Source organism: Astatotilapia calliptera, chromosome 23, assembly GCF_900246225.1.
Source record: "Astatotilapia calliptera chromosome 23, fAstCal1.2, whole genome shotgun sequence".
Taxonomy (NCBI): Eukaryota; Metazoa; Chordata; class Actinopteri; order Cichliformes; family Cichlidae; genus Astatotilapia; species Astatotilapia calliptera.
In genome coordinates, this window is record NC_039323.1 from 39,905,411 (window position 1) to 39,924,434 (window position 19,024).

The 19,024-nt window shown below is 37.5% G+C and overlaps 3 protein-coding genes across 4 annotated transcripts; all 3 read right to left on the bottom strand.

Moving 5' to 3' along the window:
- Positions 1-284: 284 nt before the first annotated feature.
- Positions 285-5,352, bottom strand: LOC113016228 (OX-2 membrane glycoprotein-like). Its single transcript, XM_026158903.1, has 7 exons — positions 5,270-5,352; positions 3,408-3,746; positions 2,994-3,308; positions 2,734-2,833; positions 2,495-2,545; positions 1,065-1,184; positions 285-352 (listed from the first exon to the last, which is right to left on the bottom strand). The coding sequence occupies exons 1-7, from the start codon at positions 5,322-5,324 to the stop codon at positions 343-345; spliced, it is 990 nt and encodes a 329-aa protein (XP_026014688.1). The 5' UTR covers positions 5,325-5,352; the 3' UTR covers positions 285-342.
- A 3,315-nt stretch (positions 5,353-8,667) lies between these two features.
- On the bottom strand, positions 8,668-13,934 carry LOC113016226 (nectin-1-like). The gene is made up of 7 exons (XM_026158900.1): positions 13,874-13,934; positions 11,539-11,877; positions 10,299-10,616; positions 10,187-10,225; positions 9,975-10,104; positions 9,738-9,788; positions 8,668-9,479 (listed from the first exon to the last, which is right to left on the bottom strand). The coding sequence occupies exons 1-7, from the start codon at positions 13,926-13,928 to the stop codon at positions 9,296-9,298; spliced, it is 1,116 nt and encodes a 371-aa protein (XP_026014685.1). The 5' UTR covers positions 13,929-13,934; the 3' UTR covers positions 8,668-9,295.
- A 1,193-nt stretch (positions 13,935-15,127) lies between these two features.
- Positions 15,128-17,967, bottom strand: LOC113016227 (OX-2 membrane glycoprotein-like). 2 transcript variants are annotated; one of them, XM_026158901.1, is made up of 7 exons: positions 17,889-17,967; positions 16,995-17,095; positions 16,400-16,738; positions 15,951-16,277; positions 15,839-15,871; positions 15,633-15,732; positions 15,128-15,479 (listed from the first exon to the last, which is right to left on the bottom strand). In XM_026158901.1, the coding sequence occupies exons 2-7, from the start codon at positions 17,065-17,067 to the stop codon at positions 15,449-15,451; spliced, it is 903 nt and encodes a 300-aa protein (XP_026014686.1). In that variant the 5' UTR covers positions 17,068-17,095; positions 17,889-17,967; the 3' UTR covers positions 15,128-15,448. The 2 variants fall into 2 exon arrangements, with proteins under 2 accessions (XP_026014686.1, XP_026014687.1); XM_026158902.1 differs by lacking the exon at positions 15,128-15,479 and having other exon boundaries at positions 15,670-15,728; positions 17,889-17,964.
- Positions 17,968-19,024: the final 1,057 nt, after the last annotated feature.

A 19,024-nucleotide genomic window follows, 5' to 3' on the forward strand; every position in this document is an offset into this window, starting at 1 on the left:
TATAACTGCGTGGTTAAAGTACTCAGAGTGCAGTAAAAGGACTGAAAGTGAGCAAAGTATCTGAGTTTGTGGTACACTGGATTGGACCCAACAACAGAAGGATAAAAAGCACAACAGAGACAAGTTAGAAAATTTGCATTATTTATTTATTTATTTAGGACATTAAACAGTTACGTGCAGTAACACAGGCCACAACCACAGATGCGATTATGAATATCTTAAGAAAAAGACTGAGAAAGATGTAATAAAGTCAAGCACTATAAAGGTAAAACAGACTGAACAGGAATTTATAAATATGTGAAAGCAAACATACTAAACTCTCTAGTGATGGATCCAGATTTTTCATCCAAACCTAGAAAAAGAAACCCAAACATTAAGGTTGCTGTGTGATCATTTATCATAATCAATGGTTTTGAAATTAAAATGTTAAAAGTGCTTCAACCATTACAATAAAAACCTACACTAAACAAATATGTGTCAACACACAATTCAAGGTTCAACAGCTTCATTGTCAATGTAAAAATGGAAAGTTGCAGTAATGCAGTTTTTTAGTGTGGTGTTCAAAAGAAGATAACAAAAATATTAAAAAGTGCTAATAAAAAATGTAGTCCACAACAGTGTTCACTTAAGGTGCGAAATACTTAAAAGAATCAAATTTGCAACGACCAAAGTCCAAAACTCATCCTGATAAAAATGCTGCAGCACTCGTTTTAACGAGCAACAGCTCTCTACTGTTACAACATGTTGCTGCTGTTAATCAATACAATTTAATACAGTTGTGCTTCAAATAGAACAAAAAATGTGACATGACAAATAATTAGGTCACACAAAAGGCTCTTACACTCAAACAGATATACGTGTGTTTGCTATACCATATATCAGCAAGAGAAGATACGACCTCTCCTAGGAGGTGTGTGATCTATGCCAGAACACTCTGTAGAGGAGTGAACGCACCCCCCTCTTCATGCTACACAGAGTTGTTACAGACCTCCTAGGATGAGACATTCTTTCAATCTACACATGATTATATACTTCTAAGCATATATGAGTAAATATTTATTTACAGCTCAAGTTTTCTTGCTGCTCGTGATGGTGGTTTTATGGGATCATTTGTTGGGCTGCTGTTATTTGGTGTTCGTTGTCTTATCTCCTCGCTCTCCATCTTGATTAAAGGTGTTTGGTTCCTTTAGATAAAAACAAAATATGAGATCATTACTACTTTCAATAACGCCACCACATTTCTAAAGCATCTGAATTCTGTTTGTCGTGTAAAAACAATATACAACAATTTAAAAATACATTTAAAATGTATATTTAAATAAAATGGTACAAAGACAAAAAAATGAAATATTAAAACTGAGACATTTTAATTATATGAAAAAAAAAATCTCATTTGAATTTCATGCCAGGAACACATTTCAGAACATTTGGGACAGAGACAAAAAAGACTGAAGATATTATGCAATGCATACAAATATCTGGTGAAGTATGTTATAATCAATGAGATAAACTGGCAACAGGTAACAGAAATGATATATAATGATATGATAAAATATAAAAAGAGCCCCAGAGGTAGCTGAGTCTTTGGAAGCGTGGTCAGGCAAAAGCCTCTGTGCTCTGAAATGGCTCAGGTTTACACATTTGAATGTGAACAAACAACAACACTTCTGGAACAATTTTTGTCCAAACATTGTAGAGTTTCCATCATCTGCTCTATTTAAAGATTCAGAGAATCTGGCGATATCTCTGCACACACTGAGTGATCATCATCTTTGGACTCTCGGGCTACACTGAAAACAGACGACACTGTGACAGTGAACAGAAAACCAAACTAGATCCAGGAATGACACCACCCTCTCTGGGACCGTGGGACTGACACAAAGTCCAAAACTCTTGTGTGGTCTGACCGATCACCACCTGAAATTCATCTTAGAAATCATGGACCACATCCTCAAAGTTACAGAAGAGAGGGACCATCTGGGGTGGACTCGTGCACATGGTGGACATCGGTGAAGAGACCATTAATGCTGAAACATGTAGACATGTTTGGGAGCAACCACCTGGAAAACATCTGCTAATACTAGTCTACTTCTACTAGTGTATGTGCAGCAGATGTTTGTGGCTGGGTGTTCAAAAACACGGCATGCATTTTTAATTTCTCCTTGATATTTGGCCCGATGAATATTATGAATATTGGGGCCCGATGAATGTAAAAACAAAGAATTACCAGATTTTTTTTTACCTGATTTTTGTTTCTAAGAAAAATGAGAGCCACATGAGGATATTCATTTAAAATTTTGATAGAACAGTAGCAGTATAATGTCCTCGTAAGTGGATATCAGGCCCTAGAGCAAAATTTTGTATTTTGGTCTAAATAACCCAAAATGTGATGTCCACATATGTGGATGTCAGGTCCTAGCAGGTTAAATGATATTCCCACGAATTAATGAAAAAAATAACAAAAAGAATTTGAATAATTATCAAACAGTCTTACCCGTCCATCTTATTGGTTGACTTTTGTGGTGTTTTGCTCTTCTCATGGTCCCTGAGTGACAGAGGGATTTAAGGTTTAAAGTTTAAAGTCAGTACTATAAATATCTGCAGATATTACTGGATAGATATGGGTTAGGTTCTTAGGGTCATAAATCATTATTATATTAACATATCCAGGAATGACACCATATATTATCATATTAACAAGAAGACACATATTAAACCACATGTGAAAGTTACCTCTGCTTGTCTTTTTCTTTAAGACGAACAGTGACGAGCAGAATTACACAACCAAGGACCAACACCGGTACTACAGCTGATACAATTATCACGGTGGAATCTGAGAGAAAAGCAAGGAAAATGTGACACTGAACAACACGGATACATTAATCATGGATAAAAAGGAAATGCAGAAGTACTAAGTTCATTGATATTAGGTCTCAGTCGAACTAACCCAGATATAATCGATCTATAAATTTGTGACTGAAAGAGTTTCTCACCATATTCATGATCAGACGTCTGCTGGACCTCAGGAATCGTCACCATCACCTCTCTGTGAGGAGCAGAGAGCACTCGTGCTGCACATCCCACCTGTGTGCTGTTGTTACGTGAACCTGAGAGCACAGCTGTAGTGGTGACAGTGAATGTAGCGTTGGTGTTGGACACACTGACAGTGTTGTACTGTGAGAAGCTGAGGTCTTGTTGTGAGACACTGAGTGTTACAGTGGGAGCAGGTCGACCAGTGGCTGAACAGGAAACAACCCACTCTTCAGTAGAGTTTGACTCTCTGACATCAACAACAGGTTCATGCAGCTCTGTGAAGGATCAGGAGATATCATCAACGTGTTCTTACAAACACACCAGCTGCTCACACATTTATTTCCAGTATGTTTGTTTGAGGTAAAAGTTCTTACTATAAACTCGGAGGTAGGGTTTCCCTGTCAGAGAGCCTTCAGGATAAGTGTTAAACAGACAGTGATAGAAGGCTTCATCCTCATATGTCACATTCCTGATGACTATGGAGCAGTTCTGTAGTCCAGTGTATATAAACCCAACTTTATCTGTAAAGCCATCATTCACTCTCTGACCATAGTACTTGCTGTAGGTGGCAACATTTGTCTCCACATCAGGAGAGATTTTCTGCCATGTGACCTGAAGGACGTCTTTAGTCTTCAAGAGCTGACAGCTGACTTCAGCATCTTCTCCCACTGCTGCCAGCACAGTCTGCTGTGTTTGGACCACTGCTGTTAGAGCTGTAGGAGAATAACATCAGTTAAAGATGAACTGAGTGCTCTTGATGGGAAGACTGAAACAATAATTCGGGCTAGGGATTAGACTGAGTTTAATTTATGGCACTAAATAATAACAATGTATCAGGTTTCACATATGTGAATAAAATAATGTACTTCAATGATATTATTGGATGTCTAATATGGAATTTCAAAAACAAAAACAGTGCTACCAGTAAGATGTGTGTTATGTTTCTTTTTGGCAAATCAATTAAATTCACAATATTAATAAAGACGTGCAGAAGTATTATGTAGGATCTACATGTGTTCAAAAGACAAACACTTGGCTCTCTAATTATCCACTATGTTTGTCATTCCGAACTCATCCAAATTACAAATGATAATTAAAGACATTAAAAAGGTGCATCTCCTTGAGACTCTCTTTCACCTCCACGTTGCCTCTTACAGTTGTTTATCCCAGGAACTCTTCTGACATTACGTCTTTGTGTTTGACATTTAGCAACAATGATCCTGCTTTTGATCAGCTTTTTCATCAATAAAAAGGAGGAAGAAATGGTTAATATGATATCTGAGTATTTATTAATAGTTATCTGCATCATATACCTGCTGAAATCAAGCTGTGACGAACTAGTTTGAATTATTTATCTACACTGCAGACTTTTCAATATAATGCTGGAAGCTTTACTACGTGATACCGATCAGTGTCTAACAATGCCTCCTGTGAAATCTGACATGAAGAACAGGTCGATGAAGCTCTGCAAAGGATGAAGGTTTCAAAATATAACATGTGCGACAGTTTTTACAAGCAACTCAACTTTTGGCTCACAAATGCTGGTACACCATGGTTGGAAACAATAAGATTTGTGACAAGTGACTTAACCATTAAAGTGAATATAAATTTTGACTAATTATTGTTAATCAATTACTGTTCACCAGTCACTGATCAACATAGTTGTCAACAATTCTAATTATTACTGTTGGTACCGGTATTGTCAACACCAGCTCCGTATTAACTTGTTATTGGCTCATTACCAAAAATTAGAGTATTGAGTATTAAGGTATTAAACACGGAATTGGTTGACTGATTGCGACTCGGTGTGAGAGCTTAACTTGCATCCAATTGTTCTCTGCAGTCCCTCATCAACTAAACGCCTACTGTGAAAGCTGCGTCTGTTAAAACAGACCCTTAAAACGTTTAAATATCACCGTTTTATGGCTGTAGGTCTACCTGTTAGTGACATCCGGCGTTTCTTTTTTGTCAGACTTGATGTAAATGCAGCTTTTATGTTCCAACCGTGAAAATGAAAGTTAGTCGAGATCACGCTTCATCAATTTCAATTTAAGCTGATGACTTTCTTTAGTAACACTTTCTTAACTCTAAATTTATACTCGTTCTATATATGTTAGAGTGATTTCTTCTGTCTATCGCCCAGAAACCATCCGTCAGATCACTTTAGAGCAAACTGACTACAGCAGATCGAATTAATATAAATAAATTCATAAATGAAACAGTGTATCTCACTCACCGTTTGAAAAAAACGCCAGCAAACTAAAGACAAACGTGATCGCGCGTCCTGCCATGTTATCGGTTTACCGCTAAATTTCAAAACTGCAAACTGCACAAGAGAAGCTCGGCCAGTCCATGTCACAGGGTGTGTAGTGAGAACGACAAAGCAAAACATGATCCCTCTCATTAATCACAGCTACATAAAATACAAAGCATTCATTGGGAAATCTAATAAGTCACTGATTTGATAAACATTTTACTATTTTGTAAAACCTCTCGGCCATTTGACATCACGCTTATTCCTCGTTGTCCCCTCTTCAGTGTGTAGTGGAACAGACCAACAATTTACTTTCACTTTCGTTTGAAACGAACAGCCAGGCTGACAAATGTAAGATGAAACTCTTCAAACATACATACATGAAAGACCACGAAAAGGAGTACTTTGTCTTGGCACGAACAGCAAAAGAGTAAAGAGAGGAGCAGTAGCGGTTTCAGATAGGGGCGACCCCGGCGGTTGCCCGGGGCGGCATCGTGGTGGGGGGCGGCATCACGGGCAGCGGCAAAAATAAATAAATAATAAAAAATGCTCGTACTGGTGCTGCCCCGACGTCATGCCAGCGCATATTGGGAATGGCAGAGCCACCGATCGGTTTTCTATCGCCCATTTGCTGGGAGTAAGCGCGCCCTTCGTTTGCGAGGTGCGCCTGCTGCTTGCAGAGAGGAGAGCCGGCTGGAGCAGCATCTAATAACCAGCTCGCAAAATAAAAACAAACCAACAAACACGAAAACACCAGACATCATAATACAGACTTATAATTTGCACCGATGTTTTTTCGAAATTCTATACACGAAAAGTGAGCGCGAGAGCCCTCGGTGCGCCTGCTCGGTGCTGAAGTCAAAGTCAACTGTATTGTCATCTCCGCTGCATACAGTCGAGTATATAGAGAGACGTGACGACAAGGCTCCAGTTACAGCAGTGCAAGTAAACGAACAGTAAATATAAGAAGAGTAAGAAAATAAATATACACGTTAGGACTCGGGGTAAAGGGATCAATAACAATTTAAAATGTATAATTTACAGTTTGCTGATTTAAAGTCTCACACAACCCGTCGAAAGGGGAGGGGGGGGCGGCTGCTTCCAAATAGAGCACATTTCATTTATAATGTTGTAAATCCAAGCCCATTATGTATTCATGATTTGAATCCTGGGTTGTGTGAAATCCCAGAAATAAACCCTCGACAAAGTGAATCTGTGAACTAAGGTGTAGGTGTGTTAGATCATGTTGGGGTGATCCTTGGGTTGAGGGATGGGTGTTCATACTGGAGTGCAAAATTAAAACCAGTGGAAGATGGACAAGAAAAGTTCAAAGCCATCAGGTGCTCAGTTTAGAAAAAAGAGAAAAGAAGAGGAGGAGAAACGAGCAAAAGATGCAGGTAAGCAGATGTGTGATTGGATAATGGCAGGTCATCCTGAAATAATTAGAATCAGAATACTTTATTAATCCCTAAGGTAATAATGTGTGTTACAGTTGCTCCAAGAAGAAATGGTAAAAATAGTAACAGTAACAGACTAAACTCCAAACAATACATTATGTTACAGATTTTAATATTAATTAGTCATTGTCAATTGTTGATTTGTCCTGTTCTCATTGTATGACAAGTTATGATGGCTGTTTGGTATCCGTTTGCATGCATACTCTCTCTCTCCTCATATCTATGTGTGTGTACAACAGCGTTATGTTAATGTACAATCCTTAATATGTTTTGTGTGTGTGTGTGTGTGGGGGGGGGGGGGGGGGGGGGGGCGCTAGAGGGAGTGTTCGCCCAGGGCGCCAAACGGGCTAGGACTGCCACTGGACAGGAGGGTGAAAATCGAAGAGAAGACCCAGAGTCCTAGTGCAGAGACAGAGGCTCACTGTCAGTCCTTTCAGAGAGGCAATGAGCCACATAGCTCTTGTAGTGGTGAAAGTAATGTTTCAGTCATGACTAATAGAGAATCTTGAGATTTATTTAATGTGTGTTTAAAGTGTTTTTGGTGGCTATAGCTATTACTTCAGTAGACTGATTTGTCCATTGTTGCAATGGTTTTAAGAATTTGATGATTCATAAAAACATGTGACCACCAGGGTGCATCGGTTAGACTGTAGCTCCTTTATTTAAATTGAGTGGAAAGAACACCTGTGCTCTTGTTTCTATATATGTTTGTAGTTTGATTGGGTTAGTTTTAGGGCATACTTACATTTCAGTTTCAGTTGAAAGGTGTATTTTACTGTGTTAACTAATTATTGTGGAAAATAAAAGTAATTGAAATGTGTTTAGAATTTACAAATTACAATTGATTGATCCCTCTGGGGTGGGGTTTGTTTCTGTGTTTTGAATATATATATATGTATGTGTGTGTGTGTGTGTGTGTGTGTGTGTGTGTGTGTGTGTGTGTGTGTGTGTGTGTGTGTGTGTGTGTGTGATATATGTATATAATATATATGTAGAGAGAGAGGGAGAGAGAGATGGACCCAAAACAAAAAATGCTATTAAGAACATAATTTCTGAGTTTCTGGGGCGTACTCAGGGAGCATAGAGCAGCTCTCCAGTTTTTAGAAGCACAATAATTAGTTACTCATCAGCTATTTGGAAATCAAACTGAAAGCACTAGTTTTATTAAGATTATGTTTGGTCAATTTCAATTTAAGCCGATGGCTTTCTTTAGTAACACTTTCCTAATTCTACCTTTTATACAGCTTAGAGGATTTCTTCTCTCTTTCGCCCCGTTACACTGGAACCGTCTGTCAAATCATTTTAGACACTTACCACAGAGCAAAGTGAGAGCAAGTCATTTTAAAATCATTAAAAATAATAAAGAAAACAGTGTCTCTCTCACCTTTTGAAAAGACTGCCAGCAATGAAAGGACAATTGTGACTGCGTGCTGCCATTTTGTCTGCATATTACCAAATTTAAAAAGCTAACAAACAACGCCCAATTTTGAACTTACGTTGAACGTTCGGCCAGTCCAAAATGTCACTGGGAGTGTAGTGAAAAACAGCAAAGTGAAAGTCATCCTTCTTCCTAATAACAGCTACACAACATTTCATGGTGTTTGATGTGATAGCTAATAAGTCACTGACTTGATAAACATTTTTCTTTTTGTAAAACCTCTCTGCTATTTTACAGCTCATTGTCCCCTCTTCAGTGTGCAGTGGAACAGACCAACAACTTACTTCTACTTTCGTTTAGAATACTCGCACAGACAGACTGACAAATGTAAGATGAAACGCTTCAAATACCTCGGATTAAGTTGTGAAACATGACTAATCTGTTTAGACAAGCACTTGGAGTCTATGCAACTTTAAACAAAACATGAGCTCATAAGCAGGAGAAAATAGGAGATACAAATTGATTTATTTAGAGTTTTGCCATAAGATAATAAAAACATTATACTTATATAATAATAACTAACCAGAAACACCGTTAACATTTGGTTTTCTTAGAGTAATGTTTACAGGCATGGTCCTTTGACAGTTGCAAAACTTCCTCAGTTAGTTTGAACCAACAGTGCCATCATGTGCTCTTTCTGTGTATATTAGATGCAGATCTGCAGCACACACTGAGTTACATTTGGAAATAAATCACATCTCTGCAGTCCTCATTTAATCTGCAGAAACAACTTAACACACTTCACAGCTTATTTTACTCTATTACAATCCATGTTACAAAATATCAAAACTTTATAACCAATTACATGTTAACAGTATGATATAACAAACAAATGTCTATGAAGCAGAATAACTATTATTAATCAGTTGTACATGTTATTCATTCAGCCCACCTCCTCCCTGTCTCCACCTCACAGACAGCTCAGTCAGAGCTCCATCCAAGCCTCCGTTCTGACGTGGCGGGTCATCAGAGTCTAATCACCAAGTACATTAAATTCTCTATTTTAATAACTCATGTTCATTTCTTCCCACTGATCTCTCTTTATTGAATTCTTATTAGTGTTGTCTAGAAATATCAGGTAGGAATCTTTGTTGTTGACACGGTCCTCTTTATTTAATCAGCCAGTGATGCAGTTTGTTCATCTATTTTAGTTTTGATTGACTGATCGTCTCCAAACAGTCTTTTTGCTGCTAATGGGTTAGGGTCTTTCCTGCTGATGTTTTTTGGAGTTTTCTTTGTAGACGTCCGCTGCCTGAGCTGCTCGTTCTCGTGCGCTATTAAAGGTGTTTTGTTCCTTCTGACAGAAACAAGACATGAGTTCATTTCCACTCACACAGCAAATGATGACTGTATATATACATGAAGATTAAAGTTCATGAACAATGCATACATGAAGGAGATGAAACAATCAAGTGTGATTAACTTAAGTGTGTGATTCACTGAAACACTTCAGTTTCATCAGGATGAAGTTAAGCTGACAGACAAGAAAATGGAAAAAACAAAACTGACAAAGAAAAAATGCTGTAAAATATGAATAGTTATGAAATGTACTTACTCATCAATGTCTTGCTTTGATTTTAGTGGTGTGTTGGTCTTCTCTGGGTCCCTGAGTGATGAAAACATTTAAAGGATTTAAATTATATACTGCAAAAACATATAAATGGTATTTACTGGGGTTTTTCTGAAAAGATTTATAGGTGTTCATGTGAAGTTTCTTAATGTCAGTTAATCATTACTATATTAACAGTGACAAACTTACATTACGAGGAGACTATATTAAAGTGAAAATTACCCAGTCTTGTTTTGTTGTTTGAAATGAGCAGTGAAGAAAGCCGAGATCCAATCGCGATGAACCACATACAACATCACCACTAACACTGCAACCACCAACACCATAACTAATACAATGATCCAGGTGAAATCTGGGAGAACAGAGGAAAACTGTGACTTGGAGCACCATTCATAAAGCACTTACAAATTACACACATGGAAAGGCAAACTTACTTGATTCACTGCTATGGGATGTGATCTTCTCATAAGAGCCTAAAAACAGGAACCCAAATATTAGAGTGGCAGGGCATCGATCTATAAATCTGTGAATTTGAATGTTTCTCACCATCCTCAGTAGCATCAGGTGTCTTTTGGACCTCGTAAATCATCACCGTCACCCCTCGCTGAGGGGCAGAGAGCACTCGTGCTGCACATCCCACCTGTGTGCTGTGTTTACGTGAACCTGAGAGCACAGCTGTAGTGGTGACAGTGAATGTAGCGTTGGTGTTGGACACACTGACAGTGTTGTACTGTGAGAAGCTGAGGTCTTGTTGTGAGACACTGAGTGTTACAGTGGGAGCAGGTCGACCAGTGGCTGAACAGGAAACAACCCACTCTTCAGTAGAGTTTGACTCTCTGACATCAAGGACAGGTTCATGCAGCTCTGCGAAGAGAATATATTTAAGAAAAGTCACCATTAAATGTGGAAATAAAAATCCAAATAAGCCTGTGTGTGTTGCTGATTTGTATACTATAGCTGTGCAGTGTTTTAGGCAATCGCATTCTCTATGTAAATAGATTTACTGTGAAGAGTGGTGTAAAAACTTCTACAAAATGATTTAACATTGGGGATAGGAAACAAAATATTATTCTTTTAATAAAATATTTTAATTTCTAAACAGAGTATTTGTGAATAAAGTATGAAATACAAATTTTCACAGTCTCTTTCCTTACCTGTCTTTTGAAACCCTGCATACTAAGCACTAAGGGTGGAGGAAAACCCGATGCAGAAGAGTATTTCAATATTTTGCATGGTGATATTATATCATTACAGGGACACCAAATATGAAAATGTTATTGAATAAATTACAAAACAAATGTCTGGGAATACCTAATAAAATGGCTCATCTCATGCACTACTGTGCAAAATTACATTAAATCAACTCAACCAAAAAAACATTCAACGCACCCATCTTGACAAAGCTATCTCCTAATAAAAAGACACTTTTGAGTTTTTATCAATAAGCACAACTAACGGGGACTCAACTGCCAGGATGTATTCTAGTTATATTCATATAGAAGAGGAAGGTTTTTCAGTATATTGTAAAATGTTAGGAATTGCAATAATATTAATTTGTGAGTGTAGTATTGAGATAATATTGTATCGAGGTAAAACTGGTACTTCCCAACTGTACTGAGCAATTCCTATTTTTAATATATTTTGTATTTTTTTTCACATTTGTTTTGTTTTCTATATTATTGCCATTAACAGTAAATACCACAAGCACTGTGGGTGCAGATGATGTAGAGATCTAGTTTTAGCTGTGGATAGGTTTCCTCTATAACTCTAGACCACGTGTCCTTACCGTAGACGTGGAGGCAGGTTCTACCTGTGAAGGCTCCTTCAGGATAAGTGTTAAACAGACAGCGATAGCAGCCTTCATCCTGCTCCGTCACATTCCTGATGACTATGGAGCAGTTCTGTAGTGCAGGATTTTTAAACTCCACTTTCTTTGTAAACTCAGGATTCACTCTCTGGCCAAAGTACTTGTTGTAGGTGGCCATATTTTTTTCTGAACTTCCTGAGATCATCTGCCATGTGACTTGAAGGACGTCTTTAGAAAGCATGAGCTCACAGTTCAAGCAGGCCTTATCTCCCACTGCTGCCAGCACAGTGTGCTGTGTTTGTATCCCAGATGTATGACCTGCACAGAGAAAATGACACGAAAATTATGAATGGCTTGAGCAGCATATGAACCACAGGCTGATGGTTATCCCTGCTGATGCCACAGAAACAGTTAAGTCACCACATGGGCCACCTTTACCCTGTCATGATCATACATGTCCTCTTAAAGGTTCTTCTGTTTCTAGCTAGAACTACAGAACAGGATGTAGCATAAATGGAGAAACTTGAAGTGGCAGACAAATTCAAAATAAAGACAAATATGCTGTTCTGATCGCTCAGCACCTTAAACTTTACAAAATGGAAATTTAAAGGTTACATGTAATCTCTTAAATCAACTTAGATGTTTGTAACCAGACAGCAGAGCTGTACGTGACGTGCTGCTGAAGTTATCTAATTATGTCACATTGTGGAATATCTTTCAAAGTAAATCACATGATAATAATTTCATGATATGCAAAGGCTAAAATGGAAGTTCAGTGCAGGCTAAGCTTTGTGTTTTGCACTATTGTGGTATAGTTCACAGTGACAGCCTGTAGCATCAGTGACTGTTGCTAGGTTAGGTCCTGGGCAACAACAGAGACATACGAGAGATGTGGGACCAGGCACAGTGCCCAGATTTGGATGGGCCAGAGTGTAATTTGGGCTGGATCTTTTAAATAATCTTATAAATTAACAAAACAGTGGATTGTATTGTAAAGATCTATATAGGCTTCATCTTTATCTTCTTGTTATTATTATAATTATTGTTATTATTTCTGTTACTCTATTGATTTTCTTTTGTCTCATTTACTTTGCCCGCCTCCTCTTCTTGATGTCCAAAGTCACCCTACAGACGACCCTGCGATGCTTCCCCTTACATCAGCTTGCAGTCTCCTGCCTCTTTTAGATTGCACCTTTGAATGAGATGGACTCCACCTTCCTCCACTCTTATGTTACTCCAGCTGGTAACTCCCTAACACCCGGAGCCCAAATGCTGTACAGAATTCTTCCTTCTTCAGCTTCCACCAATGGAGGATGTTCATTCACTTAAACACCAAGATCCAAAATATAAATAATAAATAAACTATCTTATGAATGAAAGAGAAAGAAAAGCTCTCACTCCTGTTTTTCTAGGTTTTTATACTTTTATACTTTCAGTATAAAATGTATTCGCTGTGTTAAGTGACTTTATTGTCACTCTAACCTCTTTGCCAGCAGTCTATTACAAACTGATGTAAAGCCCATTTGTGCTGTAAAAACAAACAAATAAAAAAAACTGTGTAAACCACTAAAGAAAATGCAACAATGCACATCCAACAATTACAGGTGACCTATTAGTTAATCATTTACATGATAATTGAGTTGCTTAGATTTGAGAGGTATTCGTCAGTGTAAAATGACCTGTTATGATCGCTCAGAATTCACCTGTGGTAACTTCTTAAATGCTTTTACTTTTGTAGAACAGAGAGCACATTTGAAAAACTGAAAATAAAACCAAAGAAATCACTTCTGATTGGCAGCCAGGATGGGGCTGTTGTTAGGCCCCTCCCACCTGTAGGATGGCAGTGAAGTGAGGGGATTTTCAAACAGCAAACATGCTGGTTGTTATACTTCCAGGGATAAAACTTTATAAAGCTTTGTGTGCAAAGTCAGCAAATTTTTAAGTGTTTTATTATTTTTTTACAGTCAAATTTGACTCGATGTTCTGCACGTGCACTTTTATGTCCCGCTCACTATTAAAATAAAAGTTAATTTAGGTATTGCTTCAAATGAGGTGTTCCTCAGTGTGCCTGCTGACTAACAGCATTTGCTTCTAAAGGAAGCAACTTGACTTGAATTTAAGCTGTTGATGTTCATAGTGTCACAGTAACAAATTCCATCTTATTCACTAACTGTATCTATAACTGTAAAACAAACTACCTGCCAAACCCACTTTGACTGTCTGCAGTGGATTACACTTAAATTTATACACTCCCCACAGAGCAAACTGACTACTACAAATCAATAAGTCATAAAGAAAACAGCATCTCTCTCACCTTTTGAAAAGATCGCCAGTAAAGAAAAGATCAGTGTGATTTTACGTCCTGCCATGTTGTCTGTGTGCCGCCAAATAAATATAAAGAAAAATTTGAATCTTACCGCTTGACCAGTCCGTACCATCTCTGGGTGTGCAGTGAAAAAAAAAAACATAATAAAAGATTATCCCTTTTATTAACAACAGCTACATGTCATATGATGATTTTTCACTTGGATATCTAATAAGTCAGTAATCTGATAATATTTACTATTTTGGAAACCCTGTCTGTCGTTTTACAGCACATTTATTCCTCATCGTCCCCTCTTCACAGTGCAGTGGAACAGACTTACTTTCACTTTCGTTTTGAACTCGCAAAAAGAATGAACGTGCCTTTGTTTCTCTAAAAGGAGACGCAACACCTCAGACTGTGGTGTGAAACACGCCTGATCTCTTACATGTACTGATCACATTTTGTCTATTTCATTCAACAAAACAGGAGAAGGTGAAGCTCGCCGCAGACGCTGAGTCATATTGGGGAATAACTCCCATCTAATAATGAATGACTGAATCTCACTGCGGCTCAAACCAGCCAAAGTTTTCATTCAGAGTTCACAGATGAGATTATTTACTTCCAGACAAGACAAAGCAGCATTGCTCAGCTTATTAATTGCTTTATTCTCAATCATACAAAACATCAAAATAAAATCACCAAAACAGCTTTCCGTGTTCATTATCTATATTTATTATTATTAAAATATTAATAAGATGAACATGAAGGAAGAAAGAAAGATGGGTTCCCACTTCCCCTGTATTCACCAAAAACGAACAACCTCACAAAGTGCTTTCAGTTTGTTATAACTTCATGTACACGTTGGAGTATACATCCGATTACATTAATTCTATAGCATTTTAGCAAAAAATAAATATTTTTCATAAGCAGTGCAGTGTTGTTTGTGTGTTTATCAAATCAAATATGAATAAAAAATAATGCTAACAATATTTGATGGTTTAATGGATTTTTAATGGAACTAGATAGAACCAACATTCCTGGGTTAAGTGAAAACTTTAACCATATGTATGCGCTATATTTTTGTATAGATGCTGACAAACTGAATTGTAAAAATCTGTAAAATTTCACAACAAACAGAGAACTTCAATTTCAGCAATGGGAGCAAAAATGACTAAAGTGAAAATTTTATGTTGATCACTCCTGTTGATTTTCAAAGTTTTCATTTGAAGTAATTAAGTGTAATAATATCCACCAAAAAAAAAAAAAAAATTAATAAAAATCCTTTTTTATCACCAACGTTTCCTTTTCCTTAATAATTTATGTATAAAAAAAACCTTTAAAAAATGTAGTAAAATTTAGCACAAACATAATAGTTGCAGCATGAACACCAGGAAAGCTTCTTGAATGCTTCAGTGGAACAGGTTTTTGTGTTTTGTGTTTGTCAAACTCTAGCACCATTTTGTTCAGAAATGCCACACTTCATTAAAGAGAAATCAACAATGGTCAAGATCAGATCTTCATCCTGATAAAGACGTGAGCCCTGGATGGTCTCCCTCAGGATGTTTGTGTTTTCTGAGCGGATTGTCACCTCATCTGACTAAAAGTGTTTTGGTTCCTAAATTAAAACAAAATGAGAAGATAAAGAGTGACTTACATCATTGATCTCATTTGTCTCGAGCTCGCTGTGTGACAAATACAGTTAAAACTGCAGAAACATTTAGCAGCTGAATCAAATTGACAAACAGTAACAGAATATAAGAAAGAGTACCTGCTCTGAGATTTCTTTTTAGGCCAGACAAAGATGAGTGTAGTAAAACAGGCCAACAACAACAACAACAACACAGAGGATAGAATCACTAAAATCCTTCCTTTGACAAAAACAGAGAAAAGAAGGACATAATCATTGAAACATCTACTAAATAACAATAGAGTGAACAGAAAACCTGAGTGTAAAGCATTCAAATGTAAACACACCAAAATTTCTGTGATAGGATCCATCATTCAGACCTGTTAGAAGGAACCTCAACATTAAAATCACAAAGTAATCACCAATTTATAAATCAATCATTTTAAAAGAGTTTCTAACCATCATCATAATCATCATCATCATCATACTCCTCCTGGACCTCAGGAATCGTCTCCATCACCTCTCTGTGAGGAGCAGAGAGCACTCGTGCTGCACATCCCACCTGTGTGCTGTTGCTACGTGAACCTGAGAGCACAGCTGTAGTGGTGACAGTGAATGTAGCGTTGGTGTTGGACACACTGACAGTGTTGTACTGTGAGAAGCTGAGGTCTTGTTGTGAGACACTGAGTGTTACAGTGGGAGCAGGTCGACCAGTGGCTGAACAGGAAACAACCCACTCTTCAGTAGAGTTTGACTCTCTGACATCAACAACAGGTTCATGCAGCTCTGTGAAGGATCAGGAAATACTATAAGGACTATGTTGTCAAGAATAAACAAGCTTCTAAACCATTTTACAGCATCATGGTTTCTTTCGGTCTAATCCGGTTAAAGAACATATAAGTTCTTACCATAGACTTGGAGGCAGGGTCTACCTATCAGAGAGCCTTCAGGATAAGTGTTAAACAGACAGTGATAGCAGCCTTCATCCTGCTCTGTGACATTCCTGATGACTATGGAGCAGTTTTGTAGTTCAGTATGTTTAAACTTAAATTTCTCTGTAAAGCCATCATTCACTCTCTGACCAAAGTACTTGTTGTAGGTGGCGACATTTGTCTCCACATCATGTGAGACTTTCTGCCATGTGACCTGAACGACGTCTTTAGTCTCCAAGAGCTGACAGCTGAATTCAGCATCTTCTCCCACTGCTGCCAGCACAGTCTGCTGTGTTTGGATCACTGCTGTTAGAGCTGCAGATAAAGGTGTCAAGCAAGACAAACACTCTCTTCAAATTCAACACTTACTGAAACAGAAAGTCCAGTGTTACTCCCACAGGTCTGACATGACACACATTTTCACCTTCACCTTACTAATAATTCTCCCACCACCACAAGTAAAATCCTTTGAAACCTGAGCCTGTACCTGTGGAAAAAAGGAATGAAATGAGTCTTTACTGTTAAAATTGTCTTAGATCTCATATTGTAATTAACATACAGTTTATCTCACCTTTGTCAAAGTTCCAAAAAATGAAAATGACAGCAACATAAAACTCGTAAAGTAAAACTCCAATGTTCGCCATTTCATTCAATGCGAGGTGAACTGTAAGGCTGCACAGGAAAAGCATGTGTGACTTGTTTGACCACATAAAGGGAAAGTCAAGAGTTTTAAACTTCTGTCCAGTAATTTACATCCATTATAGCATGTACTGGATGAACCAACCAATCAAAATTTGTGTTACTCATATCAGCACTAAGAAAAGGGGCTCTTTGTTTGCTTTCTGGTTTAACCAGTGGTTTAACTTCTCCTAAGGTTTTTCTGACCGTGCAGAAAAGAGAGATTAAAAGTTTCTGTAAAAAGTCAAACGTTTTCAGATTATTTTTAAACTAGAAATATTACATCTCTGTGTTGTGTGGTTATGTTTTTATGTAGTTGCAACTAAATTGCATGTTGATGATGTGGATCAAACTAGTGTTTAAGCTATGATGTTTCACTGAACAAGCTCCATCCCACAATGTAAAGCTACAGATCTTAGCAACCTAACTGAGGCTCCCCAAGATAAGAAAATCCTGTATGTTCGTTTATTTACATCTTAATGTCATAATTGCAAACAAAAACACTGTACACAAGTGAAATTACAAACACCATTTACCATAATTAATTAGCTGGACAAAAGTAAATATGTGGAACATGAGACAATAAATTGTTACATATACATACACATGTATAATTTTTCAGGGAACACTGTAGAAAAACTATGAACACAAAAATAACACTGTGTGACTAAAAGTGTTGCAATAATAGAATCTGCAGTCACAACAACCTAAAAAGACCAAACAGCAAAAAACACTGAGAAAGGAAACACATTTTTTATCAGTGAAAAAATATGTGTCTCTACTTCACCTCGTTATATGATATGGTACAAAGAAGAAAGGCTTAAACTTCAGTGAGTTCCATTCACAACACAACACAGAGTACTGAATGAAAAGAACAATCAACATTTGTGTTACAGGTTGGTGGCTGGTGACACCTTGTTATCCAGCATATTTGTTTCAGGCTGGTTCCACTTGTCAGAGAACAACAAACAGTGATAGAAGCCCTTAATCCTGCTCTGTCACATTCCTATTATTATGGAGCAGTTCTGTACAGTACAGGTTTAAACTTGAGCAAAGCCACGATTCACTCTCTGACCAAAGTACTTGTTGTAGGTGGCAACATTTGTCTCCCCATCATGGTAGATGTCCTTCAAGTGATGTCATGTGATCTAAAGAATGTCCTTCAAAGCCAAGGATTTCTGTTCAAGTTCAAGTCCAACACAAAGGACAGACCTGTAAAAAAAATCTGTCCTTTGGGGAAAACAGCCAGCTCAGTCCCTCCCCTCCCCTCAGTGGCCAGAACATACAGACAGAGATCTGATGACAAAATCCTCAGTCAGTTTTAACTGTTGTAATTATATATGTCAATGTCTGTGTAGGTTCTCAGTCATCGTATACACTCAAAAAAGTGAAATTTGGTGGTTATTGCATTTACAAGACTCTAACATGTAATTTGAACACAATGAATTTATGTTTCTAAGGTGAACGTAATAAAATCATATAAGATCTACAAGAAATTTACCAACTTAGCGCCTCTTAAATTTATTCTTGTTGATATGACATGATAAAATCTAACAAGAGTGGTTAGCTGCCTTAAAGACTCGCGATATCATAAGATCACGTGAGATTCTAAACAACAAGAGGCAGGAAAGCACATGGTTTGCTTCACGGTCATCTTGGAAAGGTAAGAGTGAATCTATCTTCATCCATCTTGATGAAAATACTTTTTGCACAAAGGTATCATTAGTTTGTCGATTCTTTTCAGTCCTATTTATTCACATTAGTTTTTGTTTTAAAATATCTGTTTGTTTATGCCATTCTAGCTAGCTAACACGTTAGTGCAAGAATATAGCACAATGTCATGCTAGCATGATAGCCTAATATGAAAGACTTAGCTACTCCAAATATAGATGTTGTTTATAATAAGCTAGTTTGGCTATACCA

Bases quoted from the DNA above. Each gene is read 5' to 3' on its own strand.
- LOC113016228 (XM_026158903.1), bottom strand. From the start codon at position 5,324: ATGGCAGGACGCGCGATCACGTTTGTCTTTAGTTTGCTGGCGTTTTTT. The intron at 3,747-5,269 runs GTGAGTGAGATA...ATTCTCCTACAG, and splicing joins GCTGGCGTTTTTTTCAAACG to CTCTAACAGCAGTGGTCCAA. The intron at 3,309-3,407 runs GTAAGAACTTTT...GATCCTTCACAG, and splicing joins ACCCTACCTCCGAGTTTATA to AGCTGCATGAACCTGTTGTT.
- LOC113016226 (XM_026158900.1), bottom strand. From the start codon at position 13,928: ATGGCAGGACGTAAAATCACACTGATCTTTTCTTTACTGGCGATCTTT. The intron at 10,617-11,538 runs GTAAGGACACGT...TTCTCTTCGCAG, and splicing joins AACCTGCCTCCACGTCTACG to AGCTGCATGAACCTGTCCTT. The intron at 9,789-9,974 runs GTAATTTTCACT...TTCATCACTCAG, and splicing joins AAACAACAAAACAAGACTGG to GGACCCAGAGAAGACCAACA.
- LOC113016227 (XM_026158901.1), bottom strand. From the start codon at position 17,067: ATGGCGAACATTGGAGTTTTACTTTACGAGTTTTATGTTGCTGTCATT. The intron at 15,733-15,838 runs GTGTGTTTACAT...TTTTTGTCAAAG, and splicing joins ATCCTATCACAGAAATTTTG to GAAGGATTTTAGTGATTCTA. The intron at 15,480-15,632 runs GTACTCTTTCTT...GTTTTAATTTAG, and splicing joins AAAAAGAAATCTCAGAGCAG to GAACCAAAACACTTTTAGTC.